Source organism: Centropristis striata, chromosome 8 (assembly GCF_030273125.1).
Source record: "Centropristis striata isolate RG_2023a ecotype Rhode Island chromosome 8, C.striata_1.0, whole genome shotgun sequence".
Lineage (NCBI taxonomy): Eukaryota > Metazoa > Chordata > Actinopteri > Perciformes > Serranidae > Centropristis > Centropristis striata.
The window spans coordinates 40,167,005-40,194,124 of NC_081524.1; the positions used below are offsets into that span (position 1 = coordinate 40,167,005).

Here is a 27,120-nt window from a genome sequence, read left to right on the forward strand (position 1 = left end):
ACTTTAAATCTCTTAAATCTGCAACTTTTTTTTCTTGTAGATTTTCCACTTTAATCTAGTAAATTTGCAACTTTTTTCTCTAAATATTACCTGAAGTTACCAAATATAGTTATTTGCCTGATAAACAGGTTATGAAACAGTTAGAGCTGCTCTCTCTTCCTTCATCACTCGACTCTTCAGTCAGTTTCTTTGATTATTCATTTTTTTATGTTTGTTTTTTTTTACAAGGAAAGAAAACACAGCAAAGTTTTCTGTGATTATGAGAATGATGGCCATCAAACAGCTGTGTTTGAAAAGGGAAAATAGTATTAAAAAATGTAATAATAGCGTCTTTCAAAAACAATTGGTACGCTAGTTGAATCAAGATCTCTCCGACACAAAGTTCTGGTGTTTAAGCAAACACTTTTGTCTACAGGAGCTGCTGAAAATCAATACAAAATGATCGTGTTCCTTGTTGTTATTTGAAAAGAAAGAGATAGAGCAAATAGAGAACGACACCTACCACAGCTATGACCGTGTCCTTGCACCAAAACACTCTCCAGAATAAAGTCCCTCCACCAGTTTCTAGAGTCCAGTGTCCAATTTACTCACTGCAGAAATGTCTGTGACTTCCCCCTAAACAGGTCATGTCAATCTTTATTTTTCCAGCTGATGTCAGCTTAAAGACTAAATTGATCTCTGTGACAAAAAATCCAATAAATCCTCCTTCAAAGCAAAGCAGCAATGGTAAATGATTCAAAGCTAGCCAGCTGTAGCAACACGACTCCATCCAAGGTGAGAGAAGAAATAACAACGCTGGCTCATGACTGACAGCTACTGTAATGACAAACAGAGAAAATATTAAGTGTTTTGGTTCTCTTAAGCATTTCTCATATTCTCCTGATGGATGTAGAGAGTGAGAGAGACATTTCCTTACAAAGTCATTGACTTCAAAGCTGAAGGAAAGAAAAGGAGAGAGCACGACATGTGAGGGAGGAATTTCATGGCACAGTCAGATCTGGCTGCAGGCCAGTCAGGACTGAGGTAAAGGTTACGGTTCTTTTCTGGTCAATACTGGCACTCAAATGCCCAGATAGTATATATATATATATACAACCACAACCCCCAACGTCAAATATGACAAAGATGATGAATTAAGCACTATGTGAAACTCTAAACGCTAAAGGTTCAGAGAGAGATGATAGCAGGAGGATGTGAGACACATCGCATAGAGCAGTAGTTCTCAACCTTTTTGAGTCGCGACCCCCAATTTAACATGCATGTTGTCCGCGACCCCCACTCACTGAACACAATCTCACATGCACAGTTCAGATCACCCAAAAAAGACACAAAATGACCAAAAAAAGTAAACAAAATGACCAAAAAAGACACAAATTGACCACAAAATGATAAAAAAAGATACAAAATGACCAAAAAAGACACAAAATGACCAAAAAAGACACAAAATGACCCAAAAAAGAAACAAAATTACCAAAAAAGGAAACAAAATTACCAAAAAACGACACAAATTGACCACAAAATGATAAAAAAATACACAAAATGACCAAAAAAGACACAAAATGACCAAAGAAAGACACAAAATGACCAAAAAAAGACACAAATTGACCAAAAAAGACACAAAATGACCAAAAAAGACACAAAATGACCTAAAAAAGAAACAAAATGACCAAAAAAAGTAAACAAAATTACCAAAAAAGACACAAATTGACCACAAAATGATAAAAAAGACACAAAATGACCAAAAAAGAGACAAAATGACAAAAAAACAACAACACAAAATGACCAAAAAAAGACATGAAATGACCAAAAAGACCAAAACACATTAGCACATGAACACTTTAACACAGTGGAGACAGAGCTGACTTCCAAAATGATTTGGCGACCCCCAGAAATCATCTTGCGACCCCAATTGGGGTCCCGACCCCAAGGTTGAGAATAGCTGTTATAGAGGCACATTTAGTTGAGCCATACAGGCATAAAAAACATAGGAAGCATCTAGTGGAGTAGCAGGTGAAATGTGATTGGCTGAAACTGAATTAATTCAATCCAATCCAGGAAAATTAACTCAAAACTCTAAAATACTGGTTGGGCTCTAATTGAGATGAAGGAAATCAGCTTCATATATATGTTTCCTCAGAACACAGAGAGAACATCCACCTCCACCCTCAGCTCTGACATGGAGCCCTGGGTAAATATACAATAAACAATTCTCTGCAGACATCAAATAAATGTTGGTTTGAGCAAAAACAAACTGAGATTCCTTCCAAATGTTCCTTCCTCTGAGCAGTCAGCTGTTTAGAGTCTGTGGCTGCTGAGGTTACACACCTGTCCTCTCCAACATGGCCGCTCCAGGCTCAAAACCCCACTAAACCCTCAGTGGTCTGCTCCACATGGCATCACGTCTCAGCGGAACAACAATATGTCACCATGTGCCACTTTGAAAAACTATATTTTGATATGTGCTGACTGTAAAATGTAAACTAAACCAATTCTGAATCAATCATCCCATTTCCTGGCAGGACTTTGGCTCGATGTCAGAGAGGAATGGAGAAGAATAAAAGGATCCTCAATAATGAGGCTGTAGGACAGTAAGTTAACACAGTTTTGTCCTCTGGTCACGATGTACACTCACTTCTCCCTCTAACCCAGCTATTCTCAACCTTAGGGTTGGGACCCCAATTGGGGTCGTGAGATGATTTCTGGGGGTCGCCAAATCATTTTGGAAGTCAGCTCTGTCTCCACTGTGTTAAAGTGTTCATGTGTTTTAGTCTTTTTGGTCACTTAATGTCTTTTTTTGGTAATTTTGTGTATTTTTTTTGGTCATTCTGTGTCTTTTTTTTGTCATTTTGTTTCTTTTCTGGTGAATTTGTGTCTTTTTTGGTCATTTTGTTTCCTTTTTTTGGTCATTTTTTGTCTTTTTTGGTCATTTTGTGTCTTTTTTTTGGTCAATTTGTGTCTTTTTGTGGTCATTTTTTGTCATTTGGGGGTCAATTTGAGTCCTTTTTTGCTTAATTTTATGTAATTTTTTGATCATTTTGTGGTCAATTTGATTCTTTTTTGGGTAATTTTGTGTCTCTTCTGACAAATACCAAAGTTTCAAGTTATGTATGTAGGTCAGAATGGACCTTTAAACTGATAGCAAAGGACTTAGATTAAAAGTAACAATAAAATATAAAGTGAGCGGGGGTCGCGGACAACATGCATGTTAAATTGGGGGTCGGGACTCAAAAAGGTTGAGAACTACTGCTCTAACCTGTAAACACAGCCAGAGAAAAAATACTCCCCTCTCGGATGAAAACGTAGACAGCTCTCTTCTTTTTTTGGAGCCTTACAACTGGAACCAGATGCTTCTTTATATGTGCATGCCTTTGCATGAGTGCGTGCATTGAGTGAGTCTGCTTATACAAATTAATGTCATAGTCGTCTGCAACCTTGTACAGTAAAGTTGTGAAGCAAATCTGCAAAACAGCCAACAATTAGATCTAACCCTACTATAAAAATGGAAAATGCTGCATTTTAGTTGTGAGGGGAAACATTGTCCTTTACTGTTGCCTATAAATGAAGCATTAACCCAAACTACATAGTTATCTCTCTGCATGGGGTTGTTGGGCTTTCGGCCAAACAGAGAGTATATAAAAACAGAGTGAAGGAAAGTGTGAGGAGAGTGATAGCATCAAACCTTACTCTGATCTACTCCTGCTATCAGCTGTGGTTTAAAAAGCATGACCCTCTCTACTCCGCTTCTCTTCCTGAGATGTTTGCTGCCTCAGATTTCTCCTCTCTGGCTCCGTGTTGTTTGAGTTGGCCTCGTGGGGTGACTCTAAGTCCATGATCCCATTTTGGGGTCTCTTTATGGGAAGTCAAATAGGCCATTTGATCTTCCTCCGTGTCTCCTGGGTGCCTGGTGATATGCATGTTTTTAATTATTCTCTGCTTGCTTTCCACTCTCCAGTCACAAAAACAAGACGAGATATTTCATTTGATTGCTTTAATGTGACTTTAACGTGTGGTGCTGCACTGAGGCTCATCACAATGTGATGGTGCACTGATTTGATTTTTTAATAAAAGGTTACATGAAAAGATTTGCAGAAGACAGAAGAAAAAGTATGTGGTTGCATGTTACAGGTGCTTTCTGTTCTGATTGCATATAAAGTAAACCTTTCTTACTCCGGTTTTATACATATGGGAGTGTGTTCTTTATCCTATGAAACTAAATACGTAAAATTAGTTTAAAAAAACAATATATTGGCTCACTTACAGTATCACAATATATATCATCATATATTGTGGCATACCTTTAATCGTATAATAATAACCACATAAGAAAGTCAAATTAATATTTTAATAGATTTTGCATATTTTTCCGAGGACTCATTTTAAAAAAAGGAGAACTGGATGTAAGTCATAACCTTAGGTAACTCTCTGGCCCTTTACAAAATGATAAAGAGCAGAGTGTTAAAATCTAAACAGTTCAATATGTAAAGCATGTGGAGCCTTTTTTCCAATACTGGTAACACTTGAAAAACTTTTTTTCACTCTCTCTATTCTTGAGTTATGGCACTATAACTGTGTTTTACTACACAAAAGATATTTTTGATTTGGTCCTACTTGTCTAAATGATGTCAGCTGTGAGGAAAAGATGTCCTGAAAGTGTCCGGGGTTCAGAGAATTAAACAAATCACATTACATAGCAGACATTTCTACATTTCTAGCTGATCTGGTTTTTAATCGGCAGGTCAACTACTGGAATTGTTTTTTATGTGTATTCACAAAACTGCAGATGTCTCAGTACAGATCTGGCAGAATGTGTGGAAAAGACAGACACTGTGGTTGGAGCACCACGATAACCTGCAGGAGATCTACACACACACACACACACACACACACACACACACTGGTTTTCATAGATCATGGGGACTCCAGTTTTAATCACCACTTGTGGGGACCACCCTTTCTAGAGGTTGTAGAGAGCTGAAAAAAATTGAGTAAACTTGCCATAACTCAGTTAGCCTATACAGGCCTTCAAACCTCTGAAATGATGAAGTGATGTTTTAATCAAGCTTTATGGGGACATCCGGAAAAACCAGTAAACATGCTTTCAGGGTACATCATTTACATGAATTAGCATATTTCACACAGATTATTTGGTGACTAATGGGGACCTACTTTTACATAAAACAATGAAAATTAGATACTTTTTCTAAGAAACCAATTCTATAATTGTGGAATTTGCAAAAATAGTAACACTTCAATTCAAACCTTGAAGCAATCACACACACACACACACACACACACACATAGTAATACACTAATTAGATAAACAAACATTGAAGACAGTGTACATTTCCATGCAGCTGCCAGCAAATCCTCCTCCAACACGGTTTGCAGAAGGATAATCTAGAGAATTTATTGCTCATCGTCTCCGTCTCAACAACCGCAGAGTTTTCAGTTGTCAACCTGAAGATCAAAACTACCAATTTGACAAAATTATAGCGCGAAAAAAAGAAACGCAAGTCAACAGTGGTCACAATGAGTGATGATCTGAGCGGATTATAAGAGGTTGTAACAGACGAGGCAGATAATCCCTCAGAATGTGTCACCTCTTATTTCAGCTGTCACTCCTCAGATCAACCTGCTCTTAACGGGGAATACCAACACATTTCAGCTTTCAAATCTATTATTTTTTTGTGTTGCATTTGTGAATAATAACGTCTCTCTATAAACAAAAGAATAAATGGATAGGTTGCTGCCACCCACGGGCTGTGATGAGTGATTGATGGGAGCTGGCTCCATATAAAATGATTTGTGTGACTGTGAGAGAGTTCAAGATGAGTTTCTGCAGATCAAGGGGAACTTTCTGGAAGGATTTACCACATGAGATGTACGTCTTACATTGCATAAATGTCATTAATTGCCAGAGGAGCGGCTTCTGACTGAACATCTGTATGAACTCAAGAAAAGCTTGTTTGGAGTCTTTACTTTGCGAGAGCTGCTGATGATGATTACAAAACATATGTGACATTTGTTCTGAACTTCATATCCCCATTTAAACATCCAGTGGGCCTAACTATAGTCTCTGTGTGTCTCCATAGCTTCACAGCACAGCAATCACAGCCTTCAAAACAAAACGGCTCATAAAAAGAGGACCTGCTGTACTGTACTTACAGACAACACTAAAATAAGCAGAGGATTGCTTTAATCAGGCCCTCGCTACCACATCTAGTCCTCCGACAACAATAACAGCAACAATTTAAACAGGCTGTGGCCGATGCTAACACGCAGAGAGGGACAAGTGGAGTTTATTTTATAAAATCCAGGCTGGTCAAACAAATATAAACAGAGATCAAACCTTCTCTACTACTGGTCATCTCGTGACAAAAGCACATCCATTTAAAAGTCTTTTTTAGGACATAAGAGTAAAACTGCATATATAAATAAAGCTAAATATCCGTAGAGCTTCATACTGATGAGGCTACACCCAGACATAAACACTGTATGTTGCCTGTTGGGTTGTTTAGAACAGCTATTCTCAACCTTGGGGTCGGGACCCCAATTGGGGTCGCGAGATGATTTCTGGGGGTCGCCAAATCATTTTGGAAGTCAGCTCTGTCTCCACTGTGTTAAAGTGTTCATGTGTTTTAGTCAGTTTTTAGGTCTTTTTTGGTCATTTTGTGTCTTTTTTTTTGGTAGTTTTGTGTCTTTTTTGGTCATTTTGTGTCTTTTCTGGTCATTTTGTGTCTTTTTTTCGACAACTTGTGTCTTTTTTGTTCATTTTGTGTCTTTTTTTGTTCATTTTGTGTCTTTTTTTGGTAGTTTTGTGTCTCTTCTGGTCATTTTGTGTCTTTTTTTGATCATTTTGTGGTCAATTTGTGTCTTTTTTTGGTCATTTTGTGTCTTTTTTGGTAATTTTATGTATTTTTGGGTCATTTTGTGACAATTTGTGTCTTTTTTTGGTGATTTTGTTTATTTTTTTGCGTCATTTTGCGTCATTTTGGGGTCATTTTGTGTCTTTTTTGGTCAATTTGTGTCTTTTATGGTCATTTTGGAGTCAATTTGAGTCCTTTTTTGCTTAATTTTATAAATTTTTTGGGTCATTTTGTGTTTCTGTTCTGTGAGCGGGGGTCGTGGACAAAATGCATGTTAAATTGGGGGTCACGACTCAAAAAGGTTGAGAACTACTGGTTTAGTACACAAAGAGCTTCAACTTCTTCACTGTGTGATTAAAACTAATCACTGTGCCCGAGCTAGATCGCTAACATGCAGTTTAATAAGACATTAGCTGTTTGGCTGAACACTCTCCTTGCCCCGCTGACTCTGATGCATAGATTCAGCCTGGTCTGTGCAGAACCATATGTATGTGACAGCTAATGACTCTGATGAGGAAAGCCTGGATCAACTCCTGCTGCGGTCCGTGAAACATGCACACACACACATACACACCAACTGAAAGCCATCCCTGTGATGTGTACATTTGGACAAACCCAGAAAACCAGACAACATAAACAAAGTTATGTACTTCTTCATTAAAGCTTCAAATACATGTGATGGGGTTTCTACACGACACAGATTAGATACATGATTGTAACTCATCACTCACGCCAAAATGACATCATTTACCACTGACAGAAACTGTGAAAACATGATATCAGACAGAACTGTAAACTTGTTGCAACATGTTTACAACTTTCCTATGGTCCTTGAACACATCATGTGTGAAAAACGCTTCCGTCAGTAAAAAGTAACCAAATCGAAGCTTAAAATAGCCAATTTTTTTTATCAAAACACTTTATTTCTACATGAAATGTTGCCCAGAAAAACAGCACTAAAAGATGATGTCACAGCTCAACTGGGCAGCCAATCATGACTTTGCCAACAGTGACAAACATCCAATCAAACTGCAGGCTATTTACACAGAGCCGAGAGAAGAGGACAGGACAAGAGAGATGGTAAGTATATGTGGTAAAAATGTAAACAGTTATAATGTATAGCAATGTATAGCTTGTGGAGCCTATTTTTTCTCCAATATTGTTAAAACTTTTTTCTCTCTCTCTCTGAGTTATGGCACTTTAACTGTATTTTACTTCACAAAAGATATTTTTAGATAGATAGATAGATAGATAGATAGATAGATAGATAGATAGATAGATAGATAGATAGATAGATAGATAGATAGATAGATAGATAGATAGATAGATAGATAGATAGATAGATAGATAGATAGATAGATAGATAGATAGATAGATAGATAGATAGATAGATAGATAGATAGATAGACTTTATTTATCCCAAGCTGAGAAATTACAGTGTAGCAGCAGCATTACACACATAGACAATAGCAACACAATTAAATAAAAAGAACAACCTAGGCATACTTCAAGCAATAAAATATAAAAATACAATAAAAAATAAGGTGTCTAAAGAAGGAGTATGTATTAAGGAGTAGAATAGAATTCCAGTGCAGAATAAATATGAATATACAGTATAAAAATACAAGTATCCTTTGACTTAAAGCTAACACAATAGTGGTGCTGTTAATTCAATCTGGTCTGAGTCAAACACAAGGTTCATTTCTAAAAGGATTTCCAGAGATTCTGAAAATCATTGTGTTAAAACCACTCTGATGCCTGCGTACATGTTGAGCTGTATTCTCCAGAGGCAATTTACTGTAACAGCGTTTTTTCATTGCATAACGTCTCATTATAGAAAGACAAAACAACAGAGGAGGACAACATGGGGGCTCCTCTTGGGGACATTGTGGCCTTTCTGAACTGGCAGCAGGGAAACACTCAATCCCTTAATACAGAACAAGTGCTCAGCCTAAAGAATACCATGCCATTTGTCTTTGGGAGACTAAAGAATTATCTCCTGTTTGGAAAATCACCCAGTAATGCTGCACTCAGGGGCTACGAGGTAAGCCCTCTAGTCAGATAAAATTAGGATCAAATGTCTGGACAAGTTAACAGTAACAGTGACCAACTCGCTAGAGGAAATAAATCAGCTCGCCACACGGAGAGAGACTAGAGGAGGCAACAGGTGGCTGTCAACTTAGAGAGAAAGAGGGTCATCATCCACTTAGAGGAGCAGCAAGTCTGTCTGCCACTCCTCCACTAAGCTGAGCCAGGAGGAGCAGCAGCAGGAGGAGGAGGAGGTGAAGCCAGTTCACAGGAGTGTGGACAAGCTTCAGCCAGATATTCACCTCATGTTAGCTTTTACCTCAGGCAAAGACTGCACTGTAAAACCAACTGGTAACACTTTACAATAACCATCTAAGGGATGTTTATAGATGGTTTATAAACCAATTATTATTAACCGTTTACACAATTCTATACATATTTAATCTTTAAATGGTTTCAAGCAATTTCTTAAAGGTATAAGAATAATTTTGAAATCATTTACATACTTAATATGGTGTTAAAAATGTTATAATGAGTGTAAAGCTATTAATAAACTAATAATTATGTTTGTTTATGGTAAAGTAATCTATTTGGCATTTATAAATTATAGTTCAACATTATTACATTTTCTATTCACCATTCTAAATGGCCTATATACGGTTTATAAATGATGATTAAACATTAATAAACTATCTGTTTACCATTTATAAATGGTCTATTTACCATCTATAAATGATGGTTATTGTAAAGTGTTACCAACCAACTTGTTGTCTCAACTTAACTAAAATATTTGATTGTCCATGCTGCAAAAGAATTTTGGTAACACTTTACAATAACCATCATTTATAAATGGTAAACAGATAGTTTATTAATGTTTAATCATCATTTATAAACCGTATATAGGCCATTTATAAATGGTAAATACATAATTTATTAATGTTTAACTAACTAAATAATTTATAAATGGCTAATAGATGGTATATTCATGTAAGTTTATAGTTACTTTACCATTAAAAAACAATTAAATTATAATTAATAGTTTATTAACAGTTTTAGCTGTACTCATTATAAAATTTTTAACACCATTAAGTATGTTAATGATTTTGAAATGATTCATTTACCTTTAAGAAATTGGTTGAAAACATTTAACAATTAAATATGTATAGCACTTTGCAAATGGTTAATAATTGGTTTATAAACCATCTATAAACATTACTTAGATGGTTATTGTAAAGTGTTACCAGATTTTTATGTCAAGACAACGAAGACAATGGAGTTTACTCAAATTAATCTTGCTATTTGACTCAATATTTTAAGTTTAAATGACTTTTTGCACAAATCTTTGTTGTATTGAAAAGGAAAAATGAGTTATAATAACAAACAAGCAGCATTGGGTTTTACAGTGTTGTAACGTCTTTTCTGCATCCAGTGTCAAAAAATCAGGAAGCATCTCCTAACAATATTATCAACAACGTGATTTTAGTTTAAAATGCCCGCAAATATAATATATGATGGGTTTACTGTATCACTTACATAATTATAGTGTCAAGAGCATCAAAGACAAATCCTCTCTGTGACCAACATGTGCAAACTAGAACCATCAAGAACAAGCAGACGCTGTCTTTCTCATTTCACTCGTCTCACCAATAGTTTAATGAGCTGTCATGACAGAACAATCTCAGTAAAAGATCCGCCGGAGTTTCCAACGTCACGCATCAGCAGGTAGAATAAATAACCAGAGACCACTATCAGAGATAGTTCTCACATCAGAGTGACTTCATTCAAATGAAAAATGTCTGGACATTTGGTTTACGTCTACTGCAATAGAGAAATGCTGCCAAATTTAAAATCAGACAATTTACAGCCTAATAGCTTTTCCAGGCTTTGGGTTATTTTTACACTTGAAGTCTGTAGAGGAGGCTCATTCTGCTACCAACAACCAATCACACTGCTCTCTGCTAACAAACCTCACTGGAAAGTTACTTTGCAAGGCTTTTGTATTAATTTCTGACATTATACGTGCATGAAGCAAAAACAATAAACACCTATTTATCAGTAACATCTCATCAATAAGATGTGGGAAAAGGAAGCCAAAATCTGACAGAATCCATTGTAATTTGTCTCCTCAGTGTAATCGAAAACCCGACCACTGATAAGCACGCTGTGTGTGTGTGTGTGTGTGTGTGTGTGTGTGTGTGTGTGTGTGTGTGTGCCACGTGCATGCATGTTTGCATATGTTTTCACTCAGCTCTTAGTGCGAGTTCCCGCACATTACTCTTAGACACCAGGAGGCCCAATAAAACAAAGTGACAGAACACAGTAACTCCAGAAACATGAACTGTTTTCTGCTCCGTGCCAGTGCTCTGTTTCGCAGCGTGTTGTTGAAATGCTGTTAATTCTCGCTCAAATTAAGATTCTAGGCTGTTTCCCAAAACTGCCACTGTGCAAGTTAAACAAGGACCTCAATAAAATAATCCAGTGGTAATAAAGGTAATTAAGGCTCATACCTCACTGGTCATACAGGCTGAGGGAGACAAATTGTCCATCATAAAGTGAGAAGTGACAAATGTCCAGTTTAGATTACAGTTCAGTTTATTACTCACCGATGCAGGCGTGGACTCTGACGGACAGCTGCGTTCGGAGGATAACGCTGTGTTTCTTTCCCCTTCTGTGGAGAAAAAAAGGCAAATGGAGAGAAAGAGAAATGTTACTTGGACATTAAGCCATGTGTGATTATTTAAATGTGCAGAATGTCTTTCTGAATCTAAGGCCATCAATATGCAAGTGGAAGGCAAATGTTTTCATAATTAGGCTTTTAATTGAACAAAAGCACCTACATTCAGACGTGCTTATCGTTCTCAGCAGGCTCTTAACTAAACAAAAATGCACCTACGAGCAGATGTGCGCCATGATTTTAATTTTAATTAGGAAAAGTTTTACCCTTGTAGGACTCACCATGATTTTATTAATGCTCTTAAAAGTTTTATCCTTGAAAAATGCTGCTAAATCTGATGTAACCATCTTGTTGTTGTTGTTCATGGAGTGACAATGATTTATGGTATTACATGCTGTCCTTTAAATAAATTCATTAATTCAAATGCTGACAAGAAGATATAGCTGAACAGCTACTGTGCCAAATGATGACACGTTGTACTGTTCAGTTTTATTTCAAACTTTTCAATATTTGCAGTTTGAACACAGCAGGGGACGGGTCGTGGAGCAGGACAGGGGAAAGGTCTCTATAGGTGAAAATGAAGGATGGGAGCAGCTGAGAGGTCAGCTCCTCCCCCTGAGTTAATGGAGATATGCCAAGACCTGATCAACATCCTGTCAACTGCTCACAATGTCTGAATGACAATCAAAACAAAGACGACAACAATGCAGCCGAGTCTATTCAGCTGGGAGAGAATGAGAGAGCTGGGTAGTTTAATTTGGCTACTTAGAAACTCAGATTTATGACGGTAAATTTGCTTTTCTTAAAGATAAAGCTGGCATTTTATATATTTTTCTTAGTGCCAACAATACTCAATATTATCCTTCTTCATTAATCTTTGGCAGCCAGCCTCAAGCTCAATCAATACTACTGAAGATATAAAAAACATACTAACATACATCTTTTCTAAAAGGCTCACCACTATCTTCAGACAGCTGGACACTAGTTTTAACCAAGTTCCTCTAACAGGATTAAAGAGTGATTACTGAGGGCTGTTTTAAACCTGGATTATAATACATTATTATTATTAAGTATTTATGTCAGTAGGACAGTGTCTGTGGGATTGTTTTGTTTTGTTTTGTTTTGTTTTTTGTTTCCTTTGTTACCTTTGTCAATTCTGTATTTTATTGCACTTTCTTGCACTTTTATGTGAAGCACTTTGGTGCGGCTCAGCCGTCTGTAAATGCGCTATATAAATAAATCTGACTTGACTTGACTTGACCTGATTGACTCAAAACTGAACTACATTAGTCATGTTAATGGCTGCTCATTGTCTTCATATGCACAATCTATTTATAGAGATTGTGTTCATGGTCATGAAGGAACTACATCATGGTTTATTGATGTGTTTGCAATAGTGTTTGGACAATAATTCTGCCATTTATAGCCATTAAAGTACACTCAATGGCCGCTTTGTTGTGTACACCTGTTCAACTGCTCATTAACACAAATATCTAACCAGCCAATCACATGACAGCAACTCAATGCATGCAGGCATGAAGACATGGTGAAGACAACCTGCTGAAGCAGCAGAAAGGAGAAGAAAGGTGATTTAAGTGACTTTGAATGTGGTTGTTGGTGTCAGGCAGGCTGCTCTGTCTGTTTCAGGAACTGCTGATCTCCTTTTCACACGCAACCATCTCGAGGGTTTACAGAAAATGGTCCGAAAAAGAGAAAATATCCAGTGAGTGTCAGTTCTTCTTGTAGATGCCAGAGGTCAGAGGGGAATGACCAGACTGATTCCAGCTGATAGTAAGGCAACAGTAACTAAAATAACCACTTGTTACTACTGTAACCCTTATTTCTTGTCGGGGTATCGTTCTCCAGTCTCTCGGGCCGATGGGTGATGAGCGGGCTACAAGATAACTCCACACTTATTCCTTTATCTTCTTTAATAACCAATATCGGCAGGACAGCATACAGCATTCCACTTCACGGGTCACAACACAAGAGAAACCCCGCGAAACTACCACATCCGATTGACTACCCCTCACCTATATTTGTCCCCCAAAACAAGGGCAGGTAGGAACTAATTAACTTTGGCAAGGGGACAAGTAATATCAACTTAAATATAACACATGAAAATGAATACATAAATTATAGTGAAAGTTCCATAAATAATAATGAACTAATTATTGTATATAATAATAACTTAAATGATTAAATAACCCAAAACATATTTTTTCCATTAAGTAAGGTTACACTACCAAGATATGCAGAAGACCATCTCAGCAGAAGAAGACCACACCACTCACTTCTTTAGGTTCACCTTGTTAGCTAAGAAAGTAACCAGTGAGGATACATCAGGCTTAAGCTGCACATGCATTACCTGACAATGAGATAGTTGACAGTAAGAAAAATACATAATATTATCAGCTTTATTCTTTCTGTGTCTGCCTGTGTTTGCATCCCAAATATGAACAAACCTGCAAAAACATTAGAAGATCTAGTTGTTGTATCGTCTCAATTAATTTGACAGAACAAGGACAATTCAATCCCGTGTTCTGCATCTCGGTGGTGGGGGCCGCCCTTTTGTTTACATTTTTGCACACAGATTTTGCCTTTAACCTCCCGACGAGCTAAAGAAGCATACAAACAAACCCAGTAGACACAACTGTGGACAAGAGCACAGCAGGTAGAGTTGCGCAACAACCCCCCTCCTAATTCGGCTCTCTGACAAACAGGCTTTTATGCCGCCTGCACAAAGGCAGAGTGATTGTTCAGGCTGGCGCAGTGCCAGCAGCAGCCTGCTACTCTAGTGACAGTCAGGCAGCAGAGAGCCTGACAGAGAGAGAAAAGGCCGATCAGCACAGCAGCAGATCATCCTGCTGCCTCACCATTAACAAGCAGCACTGCTGCAGAACTGCTGCAGACACACATGCTGACATCCTTCCTGCCCCTACACTGCAAAAAAAGAAAAGTTGGGTGAACTCAAAATTCCAAGGCAACAAACTTCGATAACATTTTAAGTTGGACAATTAAACTAAATATTTTAAGTTTTGTTTTTGAGTTTGCTCAACTCTGAATTCAGATTTTTGAACTTATAATTTTACATTGTAATAACTTTTAATCCTTACTTCTGCTAACTTCTGCAATGTGCTGAATTGGCACGATTGTAACGCCGCTATGAAATGTCAGCTAATGTTGCGACCACAATTTTGAGTTAGCATTGATCAGCGCCTCTAGCATCAGTTAGCCGCTAGCTTCAGTTTGCTGCTAGCATCAGTTAGCCGCTAGCATCAGTTAGCCGCTAGCATCAGTTAGCCGCTAGCTTTCGCTAATGACCGAATTTCACCGCTTTCCCGCATTTCCCAACAAAGAAATAAGAGTTATCAGAACTATTGTCCCTTGTTGTGAACCCCAACTTAAATATATAAGTAACAACAACTCACCAACTTGTTTTTGAGCAGACAACTGGCTTCCTTTGTTGTGCTAACTTACATTATTGCCCTAAATGTCAATAATTTATATTTCCAAGTTTTACCAAATTAAATCACTGTTTTAGGCCAAAAAACACACTTTTTTTGCAGTGTGGCAGCCAGCTCGAGGCTGCACGGACATGCACACAGGCAGATTACATGGCAGGGAAATCTGTATGTGCTCACTGTTTATCAAATATAATATGCAGCAACAAGCAGAGGTGACACAGGAGCAACATCTGTCATCGTAGACCTTCACCGGTGAGACGAGACGGCAAACAGGAACTTAATCCTCCGTGATGCTGTTGAGGCGAATGGGTAACCAGAGACATTTTGTCACGAAAGTCTGCTTTCTCTCTGCTTGGCTGCAACAGTATCCCTGTGCTTAACCAAGACCTGAGGCTACACAGGCCAACATGCTCATTATCAAATTAAACAAACGTGCATGGAATATGAGTGAGGTTTTCAGACCCCCCTCACCAATTAAACATGAGAACTGGACCCTCCCACAGACAGTGCTAGAGGCCTGTAGGGTGGAGCCCAGAGTTGCAGAAATCATAATGATAAAGAATGTCAGCCGAATAACAAATTGGCTACACGCTGGGATATAATACCTTGTGAATTCCCTGGTCCTCTTATGGTCTGATGCTCCTCTGTGCCAGAATGTTCTGGTTTCTTCCAGCGGTGGTACTGTATAATCAACTGAAGCCAAGCTCCTATTAAATCTGATTCATCATGTGCAGCATCATGCTTCTGAAATACCTCTGCTGCCCTCATTTGAATAAGCATGACTATTCTTAATAATCTCATGAAATGAATAAACTTGACCGTTTCCCAAAACAATTACTTCTTACTTACGTCTCACTTCCTGACCATTACCCAAAGCAATTGGTCTAAATTATTTGCCTTTATAAAAGATTAAATGGAAACATATGGCCGTTTTTATTCATTCTGTACATGAAAAGAAGCAGAGCGCTATAAATCTTTTTACTTAACAGCATAAATCTGTTATTCATCATCATCACTTTGCCTATCAAATGTTGCAAACAGGAATGCAGCTGTGGAAATGTAACAACTATAACTGCCAATTAGATAGCCTGTATTATTTTCTCCTCTATTCGTCTCCATTCTCCGTCACTGCTCTGTTGTCCAGCAGCCTCACAAAACTCCGTCTTAATCCTAATACCTGGAGCAGCAGGAAGTGGAGCAGCTCCATGCTCTCTGGTTTTATCTAAGGCAGCATTACTGGCCCTGTTTATAAAACAACACAAAATGTGTACCCGCAGAAGGTGAACACACATACTTGGAATACAGTAAAGCCAGTAAGTCTCCTCCAAGACCAATTAATGCCAGACAAGAAGGCCCCACAGAGGTCTACTGACTCAGCACTTTTTGGTGAACGCCCCCGCGTGAGAGATTCCTGCATCAGTTATCAGGTTTCCATCCAAATGTGTCACACATTTGAACCAAATTTTTTAGAAAATCTACAAAAGACAAATGCAAACGAATGCTTGTTTCCACCCACGACTGCTTAGTGAGTATTAGGAGCTGGTTCATTGGGATGAGCAGTTGATGGCACCAATGATCCAGTGGGGAAACCATTATACAAGTGCAGAAGAGGGCTCAACAAGATGACATAATTAAAGGTAGGCCAGTTGAAGCTAAGTGAAAAACAAGAATGTTGAAAAGCCCATAGAAATAATCAAATCAAATCAAATCAAACTTTATTTATATAGCGCTTTTCATACGTGGAAATGTAACAAAAAGTGCTTTACAAAAAATAAGGGTAAAAACAGACAATAAAAATGACAAAACCCACCCCTCCCATCCCCACATACACATCTGTATGTACACACACACGCACACAAACACACACTCAGACTCACACACAGCACATATTGATTGACATTTCTGATAGGACATTTCATATTGATAGGACATTTCTGTGTCTTTCATGTATTAATCTGAGCATAACATAAACTTTTTGCAATATTTCACTTTCTTCTGCAATTCCATATATCTATGTGTTATGCACAAATTAAAAATGTGCATTAAAACAGGCAGATGTAAAAGCAGAGGAGGCTGAAGATCCTGAGTCTGAAGAATCCGGCTGGGAGACTATCTCCATGGCTCATTTCCCTCCGAGGGGCTGCTTCACTAACCATTGACCAAGTCTCACACTCTAGACACACACACCCAGCCACATACACACTGAACAATCAGCAAGCTGTTCTATTCTGTTAATAATACCCATAAACTGGTCTGCAAACACAGAAGGGGCAACTGGTGTTTTATTTCCCTCCTTGAAGTTTAAGCTGTACCGAGTTTGACAATTCCTCTGGTTCTTTTCAAATGTGCTTTTTTTTCTCTCTGCCTCAAATTAAAATCTTGTGTGCTGTGAGCGTCTACCAAACAATGTCCAAGTGGGTCAGAAAAAAATGAAAATAATGAAAGTGGAGCTGTCCTAAGAGAGATGAAAGGGGATGATCAGAAACTCTGAATAGTTGAGGCAAGAACAGTTGGATTTTAATATGCTTTACTTCTAACTGGTTCGAACACATCAACAACACTCAATAAAACCAAGAAAGGCATATTCAGCACAAAACTGTTTGCTTTCAGATATGATTTATATGAACCAGGGCAGTCAAATGCTAAAAAAGTGTCTTCTGTGATGTATATAAGCTACACATTTCACATGCTGAATCAATTACGCAGTCAATAACAGCACTTCATGTTATCTTCTTAAGACAGGCCTGGATATATGTCCTGGAGGACTTATGGCTTCACTAATCATCTGCCAGTCAATGTCATGTGTTCAAAACCCAACAAACTTCAAGCACAACTCATAACTCTACAAGAGTAATACGCAGCCTGGGTAACAGAAGTGGATGTAGTCACCCTTTGGTTTGTGAACCATTCTGAAGCCTTGAGTTTGCCTTTTCACCCATCGCCATCTTGTTTTTTCAAACCAGAAGTAACTGAATTCAGAAGAGAGAGTAGAGCTGGGGATGGAGATGCTAAGTTAGCTCTCATCAGCTAGCTTCTTTATCTGTAATTCAAAATTAACAGCAAATTGAGTGTCTTTTAGTACAACTGAATAATAACAAGATCTTTTTAGGTGACTAAAATGTTACACACACAATTCACAACTGTAGCAACCTGTCAATCACAACGTAGCCACGGCCTGAAGCATTTCTTGCTTTATTATCTATTTTACTCTAAATGGGACCAAAATGTTCAAAATGAACATCATTCTGCATTGAGAAGTATCTGAGAAGAATACAAACTAGCAATGGAAACCATAAATCCATCAGGAGAATGTTCCCTGAGGTAATGAATTCAATAAGAAGTAGGGTAATTTTCTCATAGACTTCTATATGACTGTTTTTGCAACCAGTGGAGTCGCCACTTGCTGGCCATTAGACAGAATGCAGGTTTAAGGCTCCTCAGCATCGGCTTCACTTTTCAGATTGGAAGGCTGCTGCTTGATTCAAAACAACATTTTTTTTCTATTTTTCCCCTGAAAAGTTACAACAGGATCTCGCTCTTCAATCCATTTAATCCGCAAAAGTATTCAACGGCTATAAATGTCTGTTAGCACATGTCTGGCCATCTGATCTCAACTACGTCCCCGTACTCAATCTCGTCTCAGGGCTACAAAAGCAGGAAATTGTATTTATGGGGTCAATCAATCTATCACAGCTAGAAAACTAAATGACACAGTGACTACCTTAAACTGAGCAGAGATGTCTGAGCACATGTCTGGGCTATACGCTCAGTTTATAACTAAGTGAGACTGTATCAGAGATGCGACAGGGGATTTATGAGTCACAACCGCCTATAGCTGAGCTTCAAACACGGTGTGGAAGTGATTATGGCCCTTAAGCTCCCGTGACATGGATATCTCCTGGCTCTGCAGCGCTCTGTCAGAGGATCATACTTTAATCTGTCTGTAAAGACACTAGGTATGACACAGGCGCCTCAGGAATGTAACCTGTCATTAATATCAATTACAGATGGATTCAATGGCCAATGATCAGGGGAGTTCAGGAACTTAGGCAGCAGATGAATAAAGTACTATTCTCTCATGTAAAAGTAGGTGGCTGGGCTTGAAAGTTAACAGTTATATGTATACTACCGGTCAAAAGTTTTAGAACACCCCAATTTTTCCAGTTTTTTATTGAAATTCAAGCAGTTCAAGTCAAATGAACAGCTTGAAAGGGTCCAAAGGTAAGTGGTGAACTGCCAGAGGTAAATAAAAAAAGGTAAGCTTAACCAAAACTGGAAAATAATGTACATTTCAGAATTATACAAGTAGGCCTTTTTCAGGGAACAAGAAATGGGTTAACAACTTAACTCTATGGAGTCTTGGGCTATTTTGTCCATTTTTTAATTCTTTTCATGTCTTTGTAAGTCATTTTGTGTCTTTTTTTGGTCATTTTGTGTCTTTTTTTAGTCCTTTAGTCCAACATAAAATGTGATTTTGAATATTTTTTTTACTTTCAAAACACTTTTAAATGTTGCAAATGTGCATTAATTTCAGAGTACACTGAGACATTAAACTGCATCATTTTCAATTAAATTCTGGAAAAGTTGGTGTGTTCTAAAACTTTTGACCAGTAGTGTATGTACTGGGAGATGATTTTTTTTTTTTTTTGCAAAATCATAAATGCATATTTTTCCTCTTATGGTTGATGGGTGTAGTTCAGTAGAAAGAAGAAAGTTCCTACATGAAACTGCTCACAACAAGGTCTGCAGATTATTTGGAGTAATGGGGTCATGATTTCTGGGAAGAGACACTGATGTTTGAAATGTATTTTTTGCTTTGAGCACCACAAGCAAAGGTGCTATGGAGATCTATTATATTAACCCATAAGAACCCAGACCCAGTAATCCTTAAAGGAAAAGTATGGGGGATGTACCACAGACCAAGTGGACCACATAAAACACATTTATGATGTTTTAAAAAAAATAATAATACCCCTAAATGTCAAAGATCTGTGATGTGACATAAACAATACATTGGGCGTTTATTTTTATGATATTTCTTATTTTAAAATTTAAAAAAACTAGACACATTTTCTGCTTACAGAAACACAAATTTGCCTTTTTGTTTGCATCTCCATAACATATATCAAAATTGTGACAGGAAATATGGTCAGAAGAAGTGAAATGCAATACAGGACACACTATTAATTGGTTAGAATTGTTAAATGGGTTTAATCTTAGATTCTAGAAGATTTAAAGTGTTTGTTACATGGGTGTCACCATGGGTTCTTATGGGTTAAAGTGAAAATAGACATATACATGTCCAACACACTAAAATACTCTAGATTCTACAGGTAAGAGAAAAAAATATGTATTTTTGATTTGGTGTGGACTGTTCCTATAAATAAAAAATAACTGAAGCATCATGTTGCTTGTCTACTGTTACTGAGTTATTGACATCAAAACTCTAAAATAATTGGGAAACACTCATTCTTTTCTGTCAGTTAAATGTTTTGGAGTTGGAGACTACTGTTGACAGATTTGCAGTAAAAGGAGGGGGAAAACAAAAGTAAAATGGAACAAGTAAAGGTGAAATGCCTCATCAGACCTTTTATTAGCTCAATAATCATCACATCAACAACAGGGAGCAGTGGGGGATGTAATCCTGGGCACATCAGCACCATAAAAAGCCAGCAAGCAGAACTGCCCTATTTTTACGAAATAATTGGCTAACCACCTTCACCCCCAGCCTCCTCAGACAACACTGTGTGGGTTTAATGACACACATCCATCCCAGCCCTGCCAGCTGGCACCACACCGGCCTGGCAGGCTCGCTAGTCGACGAGAGAAGAAGTGGACCACTTTAACCTCACAGCTCTCAATAGCCTCCCATAAGCTCCTAACAATTTCAGATGGAACTGGGAAAGGACGGCACTCTCACCGTCCAATAGAAACACCCAGCCAGAAAGCAGCTTATGAATTCCAAGTTAGACAAATAAATCCATACATGTTTGTGGTCCAGCCGACCAGGAGCTCTCATGCCAACCTTTGGTTTGTGATCATCTAAAGTGGGCGGCACATGAACGATATATCAACATGCTCCACAGTACATGAAAAAACATGTGGAGTCAATAAAGTAACCGGCCAAAGGACGTGTATGAAACAGGAATGAAACTAACACAATTTTTAAACCTCTCTCGCCTTCATCCAGGTCTAGGAGTTCAGGCAAAGCCTCATTTAACTACATATTAGAAGGAAACAGAGCAGATAAATTGGAAGTAAGGGTTGCACGCTGGTGGTGCACAATTGTAGTTTGGCCACTTCTAATGAGATCACTGAGGTAACATTCAATAAAGATGAGGGCGATTACTCATGAGACGCGTCTACACCTCATAAGTGGTTCAGATGACATCACTGCTGCCGCTGGGCCAGGAGGCCAGGTATTTTAAGGGACATGAATGGACCAATGCCATGGAAAGTCTGAGACATTTAGTCTGTTCCAAAAAAGGGCACTAATACCACAGAGAAGTGATAATATATCAAGGGCCAACTTTTAAATTATACCACTAAGATCAGCAGCATCACACATGTATAAAGATGTTTTTTTCTGAAATAGAACTATTATAATTTGTATTCTAATGACATTGTTGAGACATTTGGTGACTGATACAGGAGGAATTAGTGCAGCTAATAATGCTGATATTCAAAATAAACTTCTTTTTCCTCCTAGAATCTCAAAGTGCTGAAAGATGCCTGAAACTGAGAGTAGCTCAGGTAATGAAAAGCTCTGAGACAGACTCCATCAGCTGAGGGCTGGAAAAGGGATTATTTCACTAATTCGTCCTGGAACAAAACAGGTATTATTATGATTCAAATCACTATAATGGAATCAAATTAGGCAAAGAAATTTAGCAAACAGGATACTAAAATGTATCCACATAGCCGAGGATTTAAATACTGTATCTTTTCCGTCTTATCTCGCCTACATTTTTATGTGTCTCTCGATATACAGTAATAACTTTGTTCTGATTATGTCTGACTGTTAAGGCAGAGAAATATTCGGGGTGTTTTTAAAAGACCGATTGTTGTAATCAAAAACTTTTAAGCAAGATGAATAATACATTTTTATTAATTACATAACTGTCTGGCCACAACATGAAAAGTCTATTCCTGGACAATCAGAGCCTGGCAAGTAACCATCAACCTACCAGGCCTAAAGAATATATGAGCACCTTTACTGCAGTATAGAGCTTTTTATTTCAGCAGCTTGTGTGCACACTGCAAAAAAAGAAAAGTTGGGTGAGCTCAATATTTCAAGGCAACAAACCTCGATAAAATTTTAAGTTGGACAATTAAACTAAATATTTTAAGTTTTGTTTTTGAGTTTGCTCAACTCTGAATTCAGATTTTTGAACTTATAATTTTACATTGTATTAACTTTTAATCCATCAGTTAGCCGCTAGCATCAGTTAGCTGCTAGCGTCAGTTAGCCACTAGCATCAGTTAGCCGCTAGCTTTTGCTAATGACCGAATTTCACCGCTTTCCCGCGTTTCCCAACAAAGAAATAAGAGTTATCAGAACTATTGTCCCTTGTTGTGAACCCCAACTTAAAGATATAAGTAACAACAACTCACCAACTTGTTTTTGAGCAGACAACTGGCTTCCTTTGTTGTGCTAACTTACATTATTGCCCTAAATGTCAATAATTTATATTTCCAAGTTTTACCAACTTAAATCACTGTTTTAGGCCAAAAAACACAAGTTGGCTTTTTTTGCAGTGCATGCAGTGGTTTTCTTTTGAAGGTTGTTGATGGTGTAGATAGACGGAGACAGAGCTGATGGTTATCTTACCCTCCTTCCTCCTGAAATCCCTCCAGTTCATCTCTCTGCTCCGCCAGGGTCGACTCCAGGTCCAGGTAGCTTCCATTATGGGACAGCTGAAGGGCACAGTCATCCGGCTACATGGGACAGACACAGTTACATATTGATTAGTCCTCTAGAGGTCATGGCTTTTACACTTTACACATGTAAAGAATGCTAAACATTACGCAAGTAGCTTATGGTCAGTTGAGGCTGGGAAACAATTTTTTTTTAATAGCAATGAGCTCTGGTTGGTTTGCTGCTGCTGGAAAACAGAAGAATGTGTTGAATGTCTATGTTTCAAGCTAAATATAAGTTCATAACCACATGCATATTGAGAACAAATAATGAGACAAGATTTTTATTCTTTAAATCACAACTTTTAGTTGCAACAACAATACTGCTCATGCAAAAAAGGTCAAAAATATATACTATATGTTAGTGTGGCTCCGTCTAGTTTTACTTAAAACACACACTTCAATTATGGAGCGTGAGGATGTAGTGACGCGTGTCTTAAGCCAAAAAAATCCCACAGTTTCTTTCTTATGGTTTATTGAAAACCTTTCGTTTGAGCATTACAAACAATAAACTGCAGCAATCAAAAATAATAATAATTATGAGCACGGTCAAAAACTAGTGTGCTCTCCTCGTCTCCATAATCCTAATTAAAACAAAGTACGCATTATGACGTTACACACATCTCAGACAATAAGAAGAGTGCAATTCCTACAAACCAATAGGCATTCCTACAACCTCAATAAAGAACTATAAACTTATGAAATACAAATCTGAATTATTTAGCAGCTTCTCCACAATGTACAAAATGGCTCTAACAGTATATAATATAGAAAACTTAACAAGGGGGTCAATGGGTAAATGCACAGTGTGTTTGAGGTTTATGTCTCGCCTGCAGCAGAGCATAGAAAGCTATTTTTATCATCTTCTGTCAGCGCTTTACAATGACGAGCAGGGCAAGGTTGGAGAGAAGTCGTGCAGATTTGGAACATTTTGGCAGTGGAGCCTGTTATCTCTCTGCTCTCCCTGTTGGATAGACTATCATCACACCAGATGATTTCACAGAGGAGCTTTGATTTGTCTCGTCTTGAACGGCTGTCAGCAGCTGACTGTGGTCAAGGAGGTGAGGAATGAGTGTGTCTGTTCACTTGTCTGCTTGACCTCCAAATTGGAGATATTAACCTATTTATATTCAGAGTCTGTCAGCTCGGCAGGACCGCGGCTCCAGCGGTGCAGCAGAGGACGGGGAAAACAAATACCATTACCGGAGGGCAAACATATGACTTAAGCAGAGAGAGGGGCACTGCTGTGCTCTATCAACAGGATCCAGAACAACCTCATACTGTACAACAGATACTCTCCATTCAGTGTGTTTGTCTTCTCCTGTCAGCCCACATTGAGGGCTTGTGAGCACGCAAAAACTATGATATAAAATATGATTCACACATCTCATATAATCAGCCTGCAAGAGTCTTTCCTCTTAAAAGAAGAGCATTGCATGTAAACATATATGGAACATGTAAAAACATGTGTTTTTTAAATTAGAGCGGTTATTGCCAGGTCTGATGCACTTCAATTTCCTCCCACATATGACAGTAACTTAATTGAACGTGAAGGAAGAAAGGCTGGGAAAGACATTATGGCTCTGAGGGCTTTGATCTGCTGAGCCACTCTGTTTGTATTACTGCACTACAGCACTCAGGACTGTGTCACATTTGAGAAGTGAAACAAAACATGTGGTTGGTTAGGATAACTTTTTCTCCAACTCTCTCTTTCTGACTCCGAGCTTATTTGCTTTCCATGCATGGTAAACCAAAATATTATTGGTAATACAAGTTGCTGAGATTACAGACATGAACATGTTTGAGTTTTAAAGAGAGATGAGGCGAAGCACAAGGAAGATGCAGTAAGTGCAACCAAAAACTTTGATTAATCAGTAAATCCTATTGTGTCCGAGACAGTGACGAGCCTTAGTTAGACTGCTGTTGATGTTCTTACAGTAAGTCAGACTGAGAGATAGAAAGAGATAGAGACTGAGAGAAAGGCAAACAAACAGCTATACTGCACACAAGCAGCGCAGGGAAGCAAGTGCTTCTCCAGATTACAGGACAGATTCTGGAGAGACAGGAAATCCAGGCATAAGGGCCAAAGTTAGGCTCACTATTTTTATGCCTATGGACTGACATGCCCTTAAAAGTAATGGGTGTGACAGTAATATGCAATGAAGCAAGAAGGAGAAGACAAACTAAATCATATATGCTGACCAGTGGCTGGGCCCTACATAATGTGTGAAGCACCAAGGAAAGCTTGTTGAGTGTCTGTTTATTTCCCTCCAGGAGTCTCTAATGTCTATTTCACAACACAGTCATCCTCAGTGGAGGTTATGTTTTCACTTTGGTTTGTTTGTCTGTTTGTCAGCAGGACGACAGAAAAACTACTGACCAGATTTTCATGAAACTTGGATGGGCCAATGTGGTGTTGGAATATTTGGAAATATTAGTTCCAGTCTGGGAAAATCCACATAAACGCCCCCTCAAATTGAAACAGCAACTTGGAAAGTCTATGAAAAGCTAAAACATGTTGCTTAATCACTCTGAGACACAACACATCTTCTTTTATAGCGTCCATGTTGTTACCATATTACATCTTAAAGCTCTTGAACACACTGAAACTGGAAGAATGACTTCACAACTAATAAAATGGGATCGTCCTAGGAACATGTGAATGCACCATTTGCATTCGCTGATTCATTCTAGTATTTTACTTGTTTATTCATTCATCCATTTTTCATTGACTTGTTTTTTAATCATCTGTCATATCTTTGGTGTTATGCGTGATGTACTGCACCTGGTAGAGATTTCTTGTCTATTTCCTCTTGTGTTGATTCCAAATAAAATGCTGTATGCAAGCAGAAAATCTACTATTTACAATAGTGAGAAAAAGATAAGATAGTTTGCAGGTGCAAAGGCTGTCACTGCTGTCACTTTATGGACAGAAATCAGATGTATTACTTAAGTATTATAGTTGTTTTTTTACAGTTGTTTCAATTATACTCTCAGTACTGTTGAAGTTTGTGGATTGGATAAAAGGGCAAAAAAATTGTTTGTTCTCTTTCAGCTTTACGCTCTGTATCACAACCTGAAATAGACAAAACATTGGGCGGAATTTGCAGCCATAACCAGTAATTAGCTAACTGTGGAACCAAGAAATGCATTTCCCCACACAAGGTTTTGACTTGCAGACCAAAAGTGGAAAAGTCAAAGTGAAATATGCAAGTCTGCCATTAATCAGTCTCCATCTGCTCATTCATGTATTCACATATCCTCCTCTGACTGTTGTCACTTTGGGTTTTCATTATATAATCAACCAGGATTACTGATTACGAGTCCTATCCTGTACCAACTACAAGCCAGGTGGATGCATAAGTGGCCCTTAATCCAGGAACAGTAGTAAGAGATTATCAGTAGCAGTTCCTCTGCCGTCCCCCGCCCAGGACTTGAACCCACGGTGGCCTGTGATGGCCAAGTCCAGAGAAGAAACCACAAGTGCTCTGCTCACACACTGAGGTCTGGCCTCTCCCTTCCACCACCATACTGTGGTCCACTGACCAGGCAGGCAGTTAAGGCAGAAAGGGCTAAAAATAAACACCATGCAATTTCCAATTTAAAACTGCTATCTCACTCCAAATTTCTTTGGAATGAGATAGCATACTGTGAGCAAGTGGCACATTTGAAACTCAATAACCCAGCAACATTGTCTTTTGACATAGTTTTGTGATATCCAACCTCAAATATGTATGTCTGTAAACTCTAAATCAATGGAGCAGGATCACAGCAAGCCACTTTAAAGGCTTGAAGTTTGTTTGATAAAGGTGAACATGGTATTTGTGGCCTTTCTCTGTGATTTAAATGACATTAAAAGACACTTGATGCATGAAAGAGAAACCACAACAGTAAACTTCAGTTTGTGACAAACATGCAGAGGATGAGTCCGTCCACGGACGCTGCATTCTTCTGAAGGAGCCCTCCGCTGAGACAACCCTCCGACCAGCAAAACCTCAACTCTGCATAACAATGTGTAAAAGAATTCAAAGGAGCTCTGACAGGCATGAAGGAGGAACCTGTATTTTACAGCATTTAACATAACTTCTCATTATGGGACTCTGTAATTTCTAAGGGAAAAAAATGCGACCCAAAAATTGAAATTGGTAAAGTGAGAGTCCATTCTCCA

The 27,120-nt window shown here is 38.2% G+C and overlaps 1 protein-coding gene across 1 annotated transcript in view; it reads right to left on the reverse strand.

Annotated features, from left to right (window-relative positions):
- The window catches only part of fhod3b (formin homology 2 domain containing 3b), a 139,498-nt gene that overhangs the window by 109,112 nt on the left and 3,266 nt on the right, over window positions 1–27,120 (reverse strand). Inside the window, exons 2-3 of the mRNA XM_059339282.1 lie at window positions 22,867–22,973; window positions 11,498–11,562 (exon numbers count right to left, since the gene is read on the reverse strand). Of these exons, the coding sequence (XP_059195265.1) occupies window positions 11,498–11,562; window positions 22,867–22,973 (172 nt within the window). The remainder of the gene's footprint in view (window positions 1–11,497; window positions 11,563–22,866; window positions 22,974–27,120) is intronic.